This window comes from Sinocyclocheilus rhinocerous, unplaced genomic scaffold (genome assembly GCF_001515625.1).
Source record: "Sinocyclocheilus rhinocerous isolate Xijiao unplaced genomic scaffold, SAMN03320098_v1.1 scaffold2583, whole genome shotgun sequence".
Lineage (NCBI taxonomy): Eukaryota > Metazoa > Chordata > Actinopteri > Cypriniformes > Cyprinidae > Sinocyclocheilus > Sinocyclocheilus rhinocerous.
Window position 1 is genome coordinate 169,014 of NW_015650696.1, and position 15,252 is coordinate 184,265.

General features: G+C 37.5%; 1 protein-coding gene across 1 annotated transcript in view; it reads right to left on the reverse strand.

Moving 5' to 3' along the window:
- Positions 1 to 1,981: 1,981 nt before the first annotated feature.
- LOC107712249 (ganglioside-induced differentiation-associated protein 2-like) overlaps positions 1,982 to 15,252 on the reverse strand; it is a 24,078-nt gene continuing 10,807 nt past the window's right edge. The window contains exons 8-13 of the mRNA XM_016517431.1: positions 13,097 to 13,232; positions 12,843 to 13,014; positions 11,858 to 11,997; positions 10,255 to 10,309; positions 7,998 to 8,141; positions 1,982 to 3,060 (exon numbers count right to left, since the gene is read on the reverse strand). Coding sequence (XP_016372917.1) covers positions 3,019 to 3,060; positions 7,998 to 8,141; positions 10,255 to 10,309; positions 11,858 to 11,997; positions 12,843 to 13,014; positions 13,097 to 13,232 — 689 coding nt within the window. The 3' untranslated portion in view covers positions 1,982 to 3,018. The remainder of the gene's footprint in view (positions 3,061 to 7,997; positions 8,142 to 10,254; positions 10,310 to 11,857; positions 11,998 to 12,842; positions 13,015 to 13,096; positions 13,233 to 15,252) is intronic.

Consider the following 15,252-nt stretch of genomic DNA (forward strand, 5'->3'; position numbering starts at 1 on the left):
GTATAAATGTCAGTCAGTAAAAATGACTTACTGTTTGCTTATATCATCACTTTCATGAAGTTTCCTGCTGTCGCGTTTCAAATAAACATCTTCGCGCCAAAACGTTCCGTGCGTGAATGATATTATTTCCCAGAAACATTTACAGGCAGAATTCTACAATAAATGGATCCGTGTTGATAAACAATGTAATATTCTACATTATGAATCAACAACCCAGAAATGTAGTAAGTGTGCTGCTGCCCCCCACTGAGCAGTGATACTCACAGCACAGTGACCCGTGCTGCCCTCCAACTTCAGCAGTAATAGACAAGAGCAGTACAATAAGCAGATGGTCTGCGCTAATCAATGCCATATTTTCAGTTCCAGCACGGATAAAAGAGAGCGAGCGTCTATGTTCATTCACCCAATTAATCATCCTGCTGCCTATAGGGTCAATCAGTCTGTTTCATTTCATTCTGCTTAAACCGGATCGCTTCAGTCTATTTCTAGTGCAACAAATTCAGATGTCGGCAAACATTGTGATAAAGAACCATGAGATCATAATTCACATTTAAAGGCACAGTTCACCTAAACATGAAAATTCTATCTTCATACTTACCCTCATGTCATTCCCAAACTGTATGACTTTCTTCTGCAGAACATGAAAGATATTTTGAAGAATGTCGGTAAACAAATGGTTTCCGTTCCCATTGGCTTATATAAAAAATTCAATAAAATACAATAAAAATCAATGGGTATCGAAACTATTGGATATCAAAATTATTATTTTGTGTTCTGCAGATGACAAAACAAAAGTTTGGAATGACATGAAGGCAAGTAAAATTACAATTTTAATTTTGGGGTGAACTATTCCTTTATTATTTTGTGTGCATGAATCATGTCCAAACTAACTAATGATTGGAAAACACATGGAACGGAGAATAACTGTAGTATGAATATATAAGGTAAATAATGCATTTGATTAAATGATGACTGATGTAAGGAGGGTTATTTAAGGACAGCTCTTGTAAGCCTGCAGACCAGCCAGTGATGATTAGGCACATTGTCATGTCCCCGTTTCCCAGATACCCCTGCTGATTCCTGATGATGTTGTCATACTCGGTCTGATTCACAGTATAAAGCCAAAGCAATCTTGTCCAGTTCAGTGCAGTGCAGTTCTTTGCTGACCCCTCAGACATGGTGAGAGCTCTGCTGAAGACGGATTCATTTTCCTCGCCACATGCGCCACCTCAGAGACACTGGCACTCTGCTGGACTGAGTGCTGCCTTACCAGCACTGCTTAAATGATTCAAAACAAACGGCACGACAGAAGTATATCATGTGCTGTTGGACCAATCTGACTGTGAATATGAGAATGGACATTAAAAAGGGCTGTCCACTCAATTCAACAGAGTTTTGTCAAATAAATAAATAAATAAAAATGGGGAAGGAATTGCTGCAGCTAGATATGCAAAGAGGTTTAGAACTGATCCTTTTGCTCAACCCTCAAAAACAATTTTGCATTCCATTTAAGTCTTAAATTCATTCCCTTAAAACAACTTACAGACACTGTAATATGACAAAAAGAGCTTAAAACAATATGATTTCTGAACTGTAAAAAAATTAATTAAAATCTTATAGAAAACGGTGTTTGGAGAGTGGTGTCATAAAAGTACAGCTATACTTTTCCGATTATTTGATTCTGATTAAACTTTATTTTTGCGCAAATCACAAGTACTCGCAGACTATGCAATAATTTGAAAGATGGCACAACCTCATACAAAAATGATAAAACTAGCCTTTTTTCATGAAATAGAATGTAGTTAAATTTTAAAATCTAGCATTTTAAAGAAAAAATACTTGAGACACCATTCGAAAATAAAAGGCTGCTTTTATTTGAAACCCATTTCAAAGGGCTGACAAACTGAAAATACACTGATCATACAATTACACAAAATAATTCAATAAAGACACGCAAACAAAGATTAATGATAACATCAAATGTTTATATTCTGTTTATTCAAATATTACTTTCTTCATCATCATAATTCATACGTCATACTTCATTTAAAATGGTATGAAATTTAGCACATGAATCACTGCATGGCTACAGTAAGGGCAGACTAAAAAAAACGGAATTAATAATACCAGAAAGCATCTGTAGTATCTACAATGATCTATTTACAGTGCTTCACTTTGAGATCAGACCTCTGTCTGTGATATTCCTTTGGCCAAGCTTGTAAATCTGCTTAAAACGAAACACAAACAGGTGCACTGCAAGATTTTAGTGTACCTCAGGTGAAGCCACCAGAACACTGATGTACCATACTTAAAGGAACAGAAGAAAGGAGTATTATTATTAGGCTAATGGAAATCTCAACAGGCCAACCTGATATTAGAGCTTTACAAAGCAATCTTTCCAACATCACATCGCTCACACACGAGGAAAAGTTGCTTCCTGTCAAACCTCAAGAAACTGTAGTGATGGTTGTTTAACACCTCAGATAAAGCTGTAAAAGTGCTTGGTGACTGAAAAAAAAAAAAGAGAGAATCAAGATAAAAGCAAAATGCTGCTCCTTCTAGTGACTTTGCAGACAAAATGAGATGAAACTACAAAACAGCAAAATATGAGGCTTTCAGATGATGGACAAGGACATAAGAAATTCAAACCAGAATTGTTTCGGCTATTTCCAGCCATTATTCACGCAGACACTGGTACAAAACATTGGTTTAGTATGTTTGTCAAATTCAGTCTCTTCATCCACACACCACACAAACATACCTTGTCCAAAAACAGCTTGGGTCAGGCAGGCGGTTCCTTCAGTGACAGCACGTTCAGCAGGATGTGTTTATACAGCATTATTGATCAAGAGTCTCTCACCATCACAGAGAAAACTTGCCCATCAGGAACGGCAAAGATGCACTTTTGTCTGTGTTCATCTTGTTCACATCAGAGTCGGGGTCATTGGGTTGAGTGTTTGCCCGGTGAAAAGTGGCAGGTCCTGTCAAACTCCTCAGCTCTGGGTTTATCTGACACCATCACAGGCCTGAGGACTGAGCCGTGTAATAAAGGCTGTTAACCTGGAAGAGCAGATATGATATTCATAAGTACAGTCGAATAAAGATATACAGTAGTAAGGGTTACATTTGTTCACGGATTGGCTGAGAGGCACTAGCTCGCTGTAAAAAGCCAAAGGCAAATTGACAAGAGGCCCCTGTCACCACAACATAAGCCCAAGACACACCTACATCCTAGAGAGCCTGTCGGCACAAATATGATGATAGATTTAGATCTAGCTGCATGGTAAATCAAACTCAAGAGGTTGTATTTACCATAGAATACAAATATTCAGTAAGTAAATATTTATTACAAGTATTTAATAAAGGTTGTGGTTTCTAGGATATTCTGAAGTAGTATGTAAGGGTTCTAATAGCCAAATGAGCACTTGAGGAAAGTGCTGTGCTGGGAATTAATGAGTGTCTGCTTGGATGCTACTGAATGACTCCCAGCACAGCAGATGATTCACCTCCTGAAAGCTGTGAGGACCATCTAACAGAGGTGCTTCAGGCCTTCGGGTCAAATGAATGCATAAGAGATTATGCTGTAAATTGTTTCAAAGAGCACAAGAAATTCATTAAAAACAAAGAAAAAAGTGCAAAGTGGTGTTGTGTGGCTTTAGTGCGAATGAAGAGAGGGTTGGGGCTTTGTGTTTTCTTTCGTTACAGGATCGCTCAGCGCAGGGTTTCTCTCACATTTCAAATGTGGTTTTGCGCTGTGTCATTTTTCATATTATTCTTTTTTTTTTTAGATTTCTGTATTTATATTGAGTCACATACAAGAAAATCTCACCTTAATTTAATTTGACAGAAATAATATATTCTGAGACAAAGAGCCTCATATAAAGTTTCCCATTTTTAAAATTTTCATCAAAACATGTCAGAATTAATTAGTTGTTTAGATACCAAAAATCCTTTCATTAAACATTAGCAGTTTAAACTGGAGTCTTGTGATGGATTTAAGGCATGTTTCGGAACGCAAGGACATTTTCAATACGTCTCGTTGAAAGTTATTTCTGTATGTGGTCAAATGAGGAATGAGACTGCTTTATGTATGTAGCACTACAACAAAGTCGGCTGGGATCAAGTCTGTTTGTGTTCCTGCTACTGCTTTCTTCAGAAATTTTATGAAGGCCTACCGAACATATGTTACCCTGGACCACAAAACCAGTCTTAAGTTGCTTGGGTATATTTTTAGCAATAGCCAAAAAAAAACATTGTATGGGTCAAAATTATCGATTTTTCTTTTATGCCAAAAATCATTAGGATATTAAGTAAAGATCATGTTCCATGAAGATATTTTGTAAATTTCCTACCGTAAATATATAAAAACTTAATTTTTGATTAGTAATATGCATTGCTAAGAACTTCATTTGGACAACTTTAAAGGCGATTTTCTCAGTATTTAGATTTTTTTTGCACCCTCAGATTCCAGATGTTCAAATAGTTGCATCTCGGCCAAATATTGTCCTATCACAACAAACCATACATCAACGGAAAGCTTTTTTATTCAGAAATTGACCCTTATGACTGGTGTTGTGGTCCAGGGTCACATATTTTAGCCTCTGAGCCAATAAACACATGAGGAACTATTTTATTGCTGTTGCCTGATAATAATCAATATGCAATCATGATATCCATACAAAAATAACTGTAATACAATTATTTTTAATATTCTACAATGCAACTACAAGATTTTTGTATTTTGATTACATAATCCAAATTACACACTGTAGACCAGGGATCCTCAAATCAGGCCCACGAGATCCACTTTCCTGCAGAGTTTAGCTCTAACCCTAATCAAACACACCTGAGCATACTAATCAATATCTTCAGGATCATTAGAAAATCACAGGTAGGTGAGTTTAATCAGGGTTGGAGCTAAACTATGCAGTGCATTGGCCCTCCAGGGCAAGATTTGAGGAACTCTGCTGTAGACCATTACTACCCAACAATGCTTGTAGTATAGAGGTGATAGTCCAAAATAATAATAAACAAAAAACCATTTAGGGGCCTTTCAATGCATTATGGAAAGTTGACTGGGTTATTTGAGGTGACTTTCCATGGCACTGCATCTATTCATATGGGCAAAGAGAGAAAGCTGAGTGCAATTGGCATTAAAAGCTTACACATTCTGCCATTTCCCCTCCTGCCCATTAACTTCCTGGGTAATCAAAGAATGACAGGAAATACTGAAGCAAGGGAGTCCAGGACTGAATCCAAAGCTAAGGCAAAGAGACCAAAAACACACGCTATACTAGCATAAAATAAGGTCAGACACATTTAAAGAAAACAGGTTTATCCATTCAAGTGACCAACACATTAGTTTATAAAATGACTAATATTCCCTAAAGACAACAATCTCTACAAAGTCTCCAATGTCACAGTTTCCAGTACTAATAAAAAGTCCAAATGAATCGTCAAGTAAAACTTTAAAGCCTTTTGTTTCAACAGAAGCAACATGTGGAATATTCCCTGTTGGCGTATATATCTAAGGGATCCTTTGATGATTCAGATGCTTTTCTGTGAAACCCCACCCTGAAGACGACCATCTGATCTGAAGTTTGATTTGACATTTACTCTCACAGGAAGAGTGCAGGGATAAAAACTAAAATCTGACATACCTATTAAAGCTTGCATTTTCACCCAAAATGTCATCAAGTTTGTGTTAACGTATTGAAGTAGAAGTACAAAATGTTTTCATGCAAATGAAATACAAACACACAGGCTGCAGGAAAAAAAAAAATGTTTCTAATCAAGTCTGTATGTCTGCACTCTTGCTCAGGGAACACATAAATACAGGGTGACATGCACCTGGCGCGAGAAAGACCATCCATTTAACGCATTAGTGGCGTGATCGATTCTTCACAGCTGCCTCACCTTTGTGCCTTCCTTCCCGCTTTCATTTACTTTAATCCAGTGCCCTTTAATCCAGGAACAAAACAGAAAGACAAAAAAACAACATCTAAAATATAGAAGGGGGAAAAAAAAACGTATATGACCATACAGTGAGGAATATAATTTTGTTTTTCAGAAGGCACTTCTACTCTTTGGGTCACATAGCTGCGTGTGTAATGATCGGTTTATGTGGAATTTGAAATAAAAGGTGTGATGGTAAAGATGACAGAAATCAATGCGGAGTAGGTGGTTCTTTACTGTCTTAGAGGCAATAAGATTAGCATTTACACTACATATGTGATGTGGTCATATGCATTCCTGAATGTAGTTTGAATGAGATTCAGACCACAAAACATTTTGGACCCACTTGCAATCGGATCATCCTAGATCAATGAGGACACCAAATCACACCAGGAACAATGCCCATGGGGTAAAGTGAGGGCATAATGGTGGTAGCTCAATTCCATGCTTAGTGGGACTTGGACCTAACCTTATTGGTTACCATCCCAGACCTTTAACCGCTAAGTAACACCACCCACCTAGAATGAAACTCTAGAAGAATGCCATGTTTATGTGCATGCTGTGAGAACACTGCAAAACTAAGAGCTCAGGAATGACATGATGAAAATCAACTAAATAATGAGTGCAGTCCAGATGGGTCAAATCAATGCATGGATATGGTCTGCTATTAGCTGTGACAAATCCGTTTATCACATTAGTGTCAGATCAGTTTGCTTGGATTCAACAGTGGTAGCAAAGGTAACGCATACTTCTAAATTAAACATAATGTTCTTCACGTCGAGTTAAATGATACGTTATAATGGTAATATGAGATTCTGCAATGCCAGATGACTACAGCCATAATTTTCCCATTTTCTCTTCTCATATTCCAGAGAAACTAACTGACTTTTTGTTTCTATGTTTCCTTAAATATGTCACCCTATCCCACATAAGTTGAAGAGTAATCTTAAGAAATAAAATGCGATGTGTTCCTTTGAGCTGGAGCAAGCAGCAGCAGCACAGCACGCAGACGGCTGAGGCCTCTTTCAGTCTGAGGGGAAAGACTTTCCTCCACCCATACTTTGGGTCAACAGTTAAAAATAAGCCTCTAAGCATCTCTTTTCCACAAGCCAAACGCAATCCATTTCAAAACAAAAAAGGACCTCATTAAGAACTAAAAAAGTGAATATTTTTATATCACCAAAAATAAAACTGCTAAAGGCTGCATTTAAAGAACAGGTCATACAGGGAAACTAGTTTGAAGAATTTGCATATAATTGCATCTAAAATTGGTCACAAGTTGTACATTTCAATTACCATAGGCATAGAGAAAATCGTTTGCATGTTTGAGCTTAATAGTTTTCCTAAACATGTTTTTAAGAACATGACACTTTCACTAAACTTTAAGTATTACAGACAGTGTCACTTTATAGTATTTGTATTATTATTTTTCTTCATTTTTTATTTAGTAGTACAGTATACTAGAACTATTTTGTCTATAATTTGTGAAGAAGCAATCAAGAATTTAATTGTAGTTGCATATAATGACAATTAAAAGTTGACTTGTCTTGAAATGCAAAAGCCATTGTTGACGTGTGACTGTGGGGAATTTGTGTTACAGAGGGGTATCTGGTTCTCTGTAAAAGTTTCCCGAAGACTTAAACATTAAAATGCAGTTTATCAAAACTTAAACTCTCTTAAGGGAATAGTTGACCTCAAAAATAAATTTACATTTACCCAACCTTATGTTGTTCCAAGATATTATGACTTACTTTCTTCTGTGAAACACAAAGATGATGTTTCATGTTTTAAGTCAGACCAGTTTTACAAACAGGATTAAATGATTCTTTAAAACATTCTTCAACTCTCCCTTTGGTGTTCCGGAGAAGAAAGTAATGCAGGTTTTGAAGAACGTGACGGTGAATAAATGTTGACAGAATTGAATACAGATTAAATACAAAATAATTAGTAAAGGTCAAGTTGCATACACACATCTTTTTCTAAGTGTAACGTCCTTTATCCTCGATGGACAATTGTAGCGTGGTAAAGGACTGAATACTCACCCGTGTGTCATACTCCAAGACGAAAGGAGGGATGTCGATCTGCTCAGGCAGGATGCAGGTGAAGAGCTGCTGGAGGTTCTCTATGTGATGGACTTTCTCTTTAAGGCCTGATACACTGAATGTTGTGAAGAACCATGTAGAGACCTGACAGGAATCACAAATAAAAGCATTAGATTGACTGAGATGGCACTTTCCATGAAAAGGGTACAAAAATTGGTCTTGAAACACAATTTATTTTGGTACAATATTATTTTTTAAATTATTACATTTAAAATTATTTGATGAACTCTGTATTCATTGATTCTTTGAAGAATAGAAGGTTTAGAAGAACAGCATTTGTTTGAAATAGAAAAGCATTTATGATATTATAAATATCATTTATAATTATTTGTTCACCTCACATTATACAGTGGGTATTGAAAAGAATCACCCCCCTTTAAAATAATTAAATTTGGTTGCTTTGTAGCCTGAAATTAAGACTGATAATTTTTGTTTTATCCAGCTGTATTTACTTATAACATCCAAGTGAAAGATATAACACCAACATGTCAGGAAAAAAACAAAACAATCACTGAGTTGGAAAAAGGATCACCCCCTTCTGTCAGTATTTTTGCTTTAATTACAGCCTTTAGTCTGTTGGGATATGTCTCTGTCTCTACTAACTTTGCAGATCTAGACTTTGCAATATTTGCCCACTCTTCTTTGCAGAACTGCTCAAGCTCAGTTAGATTTGATGGTGAGTGTTTGTGGACTGCAGTCTTCAAGTCATTCCACAGATTTGAGGGCAGCAGATTTTCCTCAAGAATTTGACAGTATTTTGCACCATCCATTTTTCCTTGCATCCTCACAAGTCCCTGCTGCAGAGAAACACCCCATAACAGGATATTACCACCTCCATGCTTTACTGTAGGAATGCTGTTATTTGAATGGTGAGCTGTACTGGATTTCCGCCAGACATATTGTTTGGTGTTGAGGCCAAATAATTCAATTCTAGTCTCATCTGCTTCAGAATCTTCAAGGTTTTGGCAAAGCTCAGTCGTGACTGAATGTGGCCATTCTTGAGGAATGGCTTTTTTCTTGCAACCCTCCCATACAAGCCACATTTGTGGAGAATTTGTGATATTGTTGTCACATGCACATAATTGTTTGTTTGGAGTGACGTCCTGATGCAGGGAGGGTATGTGTTGTACCAAATACCTTCCACTTCTTAATAATAAACTTCACTGTGCTTCTAGGCATTTTTAACAGAGGTCTTTTTACAGTGCTTTGCCAACCATAGTTGATTGTTCGCTTCAGTTGCACTACCAAGGACTGAAATGCTCCAGGAAAGCTCTTTTCTAATCAAAATGACCACAGCTGGTTACAGTTGAAAGTCAAAGGGGGAGGGGGGTGATCCTTTTTCCAACTCAGTGATTCTGTTTTATTTTAAATTTTTTCAGACATGTTATACAGTATCTTTCACTTGGATGTTATAAGTTGCACTGAGTAAATACAGCTGGATAAAATAAAACCGTGTCAGTCTTCATTTCAGACTGCAAAGCAATAAAATGTGATTATTTTAAAGGGGGGTGATTCTTTTCTATACCCATTGTAAATTAACTCAAATGTAACTCTACAAGAAAACAACGGACAATACTCCATTTTAAGGTCAATTTAAAACGGACAGCTACAAAATTGGTGAAGCTGCACTTGAATTAAGTGTTTTGTTGCTAAAGGCAAACTCTTAAGTTCCTAAAGCTGTTGTTTTTAGTCATTTTCAGCATTTACTCCAATGACTCAGCCTTGATGCTTGAACACATTTCACACCTGGGATTGTTACAATGCTCGAGCATTCTCTGACTGAAATGGACGCATTTTAAAACGAACAATTATCTGACACTTAATTGCCAGGGTTCATCCACATTTGGAGTGCATAAAGCATAATTGTTGAATAATTTTGCAAATGAAAGCAAAGCCTGGCAGAGGCAACACGCTCTCATAAGTACTTAAATTACCTGAATAGGTTCTGTGAAACACTATGGAACACTTAGTGTGGAAACATCATGAATCTCAATGTGGTCTCAGAGACGCTTTTCAACATATTCTGTTACACAGACTCGCATACAGTCTTCTCTTAGTCAATGCGAAATGTGGAGCTGACCGCTGTGAATCAGACCATAGGCCGGTACAAACCGGAAAGAAAAGCTCAATATGAGATGAACATCTAGTGCTGCCTTTAATGGACTTACATCTGAGTTGATGAACTGATTACATTTACCTTGGTGCGGAACGTTGGATGAACGAAGTAGAAAGCCCTCAGGTTTTTCTTAAACCTGAAAACACAAAAGGAAAACCTTGCGAGAAATGGTTTTTGAAACATTATCAACACATCCAAACAATTACTTATTACACAAATAGTGAATTCCTCTGGCGCACTTGGCTTAGAAAGGATCATTGCCTTAACACAAACAATAAACCCATTAGAAAGAGAGCTAAAGCGCATTTTTTAAGAACGAGAAAAAGTCAGTGAATCACATCCAGCAGGGCAGCCACGTCCAAGCCACAAACTGTTGTCCAAAACACACAGATGGATAGAGATCTGGACGGCTAGATGGCCAGAAGTGGAGGGGTGTTCGAAAAGTACAAGAGACGTGTCCGTCAACCTTTCCACTTTCCCACGATGGTCTTGGCCCGTCCTGTCCAAACCCATGAGCAGGGGTCATAGGGAGTGATAGCATCACTGGCTAACTCGGCTATAAACATGGCTGTGATTGCTAACAGAACCATTACAGAACCTCATCACTGTTGCTGAGGATTATGTCTGTAAAACACTTTCTTAAAGACCGATGCCTTTTGAGAATAAATAATACAGTGATGATCTGCTGTGCTCTGCTGATCCCTCATAATAAATGACACGAGTCAAACTGGCCTGGCTCTCAAAGTTATGAGTCACGCTGATCTCCACGATGTACGGAAAGTGTGAGGGACTGGAGCTGGAGAGCGTTTCTGCTTTTTATTTCAAGACTGAGGTTTCCTCTGCCTGCATGCTGAGAGTGTCCCCTGAATAAATGACGAATGCCTGACCTCACCATCACCTGCCAGTTTTGACTTTTGACAAAGACTCAAACTCTTCCGCTAAGCCAGGAAAATAGCTATTATGAGGACTGTTCGATTAAAAGAACGATGTGTTTCTTAAAACACAATTACAATGCCATTCCATGGAGCTACATCCTACATACAGGTGTTTGTAGGCCACTGGTGGTGGTAGTTTGCGGTTTTTCTCAATTGGTTGGGTGAGAGGAGAACATCGAGACCTCAGATTCATCAGTGTTCTAACCTTGATAAACAGAAACCCCCTTCAAAATTTCCCAAAGTGCTCTAAAAAAAAGCAATACTACTTCACTTTCCTTAGAAGAATCAATCACCTCAGACACATTTGAGCACCAATTTAGAGTGATACTCTGGAGAAACAGCAGGTAAAACTGAGGAAACGTGACTTAGCAGTGTTTGAACAGAGCTTTCCGAGCTTGTCATAACCTACAAAAGGGTTGAGCTTCTGTGTACAAATCTTCATGACATTCAAAGAACAGGAAGCCCAAGATATAGACATTCCCTTATGATTATCATGACATATGTGGTGTGTTTGGGTTTGAGGAGACAGTACTGTTTGGCACAAGAAGCTCATAAAAATGAATAGTCACCAAGCCAGCATTTATACAAAACTGTGATTAGCTTTTCCATGTGAGTCTGGAGTTATGGTTTTAAAGAATACCTCAGTCAAGAACTGGGTCAAGTCATCTCAAAAACATTGTAAGGTCATAGAGAGCAGGGATTGTGGGTGGTTTGTAGTATCTCTGTATTGGAACAGAAATAAATCTTACTTGGCATCCACAATGTCAGAAAGCTTCTTGAGAAAGTCGGTGTCCAGGTGGTTGTGCTCACCAGTGAGTGTGTGGAAATACACCATCACATACTCCTTCACCGTGATATGGTCCATCACGTGGATGAAATACAGCAAAGCCTAACACACAAACACACACATTTACTTCGCTATCTAAAAAGGCATATTCCACAGACTTCTATTGTTTTTATATACAGCTAAAATGCTATGACCTAACATTAAAACCACATCCTACAACTAACCCTAACAGAAGATGTTCTGCATCTTTATAATTTTTACATTGTGGATTTTTTTAAACAAATGAGGACATGTTTAAGAGGACATTGTCATTTTTAACTCACTTCTCGGCACAAAGTTGTCCCCCAAATATGGTTAAGTAGGTACACACTATTACTACTATTAAGTAATAGTTCACTCAAAAATGAAAATTCAGTCATCATTTACCATCTACATGACATTTCAAATTCTCTCTTGTGCTCCACAGAGGCAAGAAACCCACACAGGTATGATAGGAGTGTGAGTAAACAAATGACAGGATTTTTAGTTTTGAGTGAACTAATCCATTAAATAAACATTTTAAACAGTACAGTATAATTTTTGACATTTGCGTTTACAGTGTATTAAATATTTAACAAGTCAATCTTTTAAAAAGAAACAAATCGAATAAAATAAAATCAGTTTCTGATACAAATGCAAATCTCAAATAGAATTTTTAATGTAAATCTAAAAGATTTACATCTAAATGGAAATCTTGAGCCAAACATTCTTTTAAAGAAAATTCTTCTTCATTTTTAAAAAAAATTTAGGTTAACCTTTCATTTCGTTAGGCAGCATTTAGTGCTAAATCTGACTAAATGTATGTACCATTTGGTGCAACATAAGATATGCTCAATACAGGGCGATCAGTAAAATGAAGTTTATTGTCATACACAGAACATGATAAATGGAAGCATTTTCTCATTTACCTTCTCCATATCAATAATTGTAACTGGAATATTCCTGCCAACAACAACCATGACTGTCCTACCACACAAATCAACACCTGAAAATGAGAGAAAAAAATTGCATTGTGATAGAACTATATTATGGAAGGATGTTTTCTCACACCCACTGCAAAAGGTGCATAAGCCCCTAACCCCAATTCAGCCTCAAAGGTTGGGGAGATGGTTAGGAGGGAGACATTTCTCCAGTTTGTTTCCTCTGCTGGCAACATTCTCACATGCAGCAAATCTGGAGAAACACATTAGATATTTCAGCCTCATCCTGTTTAATGAACTCATCCTGCAGAACTGAGCTGTGTATATGTATATATATATATATATATATATATTCTAGTGAGTCATCCGCAGAGTCATCTGCAGAAAAATTTGATTAATATCACTATTATGTACTTAATAGGGTGTATTAGTGCACTACACAGAGATCTAGATATTACAATAAAAGCAAAACCAATTGTGCCATAAAAGTTTGCTGAAGCACAAATGCTTTTGCTGTGATAAACAGTCAAATATACTCTAGCACACTTGGAATGACCATTACCCGGTTCACTGAGCACTACAACGTGGTACATTCCACCAGGCCTGAACTCCCACCCTCAATCAGAGCTGGGAAAGCCAGTGGTGTGTGTGATGTACAGCCAGGCAAAGCGTAAAAATAATCCTGGTCTGTTATTCTTGTTTACATGTGTATGCCAAATCTCTATTACAGGCCAACCTTAGCCATATTTGAACAGACATGAAAAGAAAGTCCAGTCTGAACAACAAACAAAACTTTTCTGAGTTCCTCAGCTCAACCACATGGTACTGGTCATACTACAAAATTGACAGCCAGAAATAAAAGAAACACCTTTGACAGAGAGGTAAAAACATTAACAGGTAAATAAGAGGATTACAGCCAAATACTCTGCTGCTAGCAAACCTAGGGTGAGACATCATCAGGACTCAATGAGACACAGATGTCTCCCGAAAGTTATCTTTGGTCAAAATCATTACAGCATGTTGAAGCAAAAATTGAGATTATGTTTTTGTAATGCAACATATGGTCCTTTTATGTTCATCCTCACTGAACGGAGAGCACCAGTGCTTGCACTTTCTAGTAAGGCCTATGGCCTCAAGCTAAAATTTATTTGGATTTCAGGAGCACTTCACCATAATGTGACATTAACTTTGTGACAGACAAAGATCTAAATCAAAAAAGTAAATTGTAAACCATTAAATACAAATATATCTATAGCACAGCAAATGAAGGAAAGTAAATGTAAAGACGATAAATTAAATGGGCATTAAGGGAACTGGACAGAAAAAGAACAAATGGAGAAAGCAGATTAGGCAAGTGTGTGGTTTGAGGCATGCTTTGAGACCTCTACATGGCTTCATAGACTAATCCATAAGAGCCGGGCTGTATTAGTGAAGGCCTAGTCACCTGTTGTCTTTAATATTACTCTAAGAATGACAGGCAGACCTGCTTCACATGATGAAATGGCATTAATGAGGACAAGAGCTTGAAGAGATCAGCCAGATCAGTGACAGGGTGCAGCAGAGCCAGTTTACAAACATTAAAACATGTCCTCTAATGTCTTTCAGAATGACTGCACAGGAACAAACACTTCTGATCCTCATAAAAAACCCTTAGTAGGGTTTTGGCTCAACCAATGATAGCAATAATAAGTAATAAAACATGTACACAATAAAACATAATAAAATAGATGTGACAAAGTTACATCATCTGCTTTAGCAAAGGCCCAACACCGAACCTTGTGGTATTCCATTACTAAGCATGTTAAGTAAAGGACTTAAGCATTGGGTCAGGGACCTGATCACACTGTTGGGTTTATTTTGCTATAATGACATGGCTGACTGAACGTAACTTTGATTCTCGCTGTAGTATTGTTACCGCCACCGCCATGTCGTGGAGACGCTGTGTGTTTCGTTGTGAAAGCGAAACTACTTTGTTTGGCCTTCCAAAAGAGGACACAACTAGACATCAGTGGTTAAGTTGTATTTACAACACAGTTCCAAAACAGTCCAAACAAAATATTGAGATGTGTGCAGCACATTTTATGGAGGACAAGGACTGTTTCCTGGGAGAGTAGCCTACAATGCCGGTGTTCTGACAAATAATGCTGACTCACAGCCTGTAAGTACGTTTTCATATTTAAAGGATTTGCCACTGACTTTTCAAATGTGAGTTTTGAGCAGTGTAGAGCAGTGCTAGTTGTTTGTCATTTCTCCAATCACAAATGCAGACATGATTTTATGTTTACGGGGCGCGATGCAACGCAAAAGTCATTATAATCAGTAATTATGTCCCCACTGGATGCTACAAATACCTAGTTTATAATGGGTTTTAATGTTTTTGTCTCGTCGCTCCGGCCGG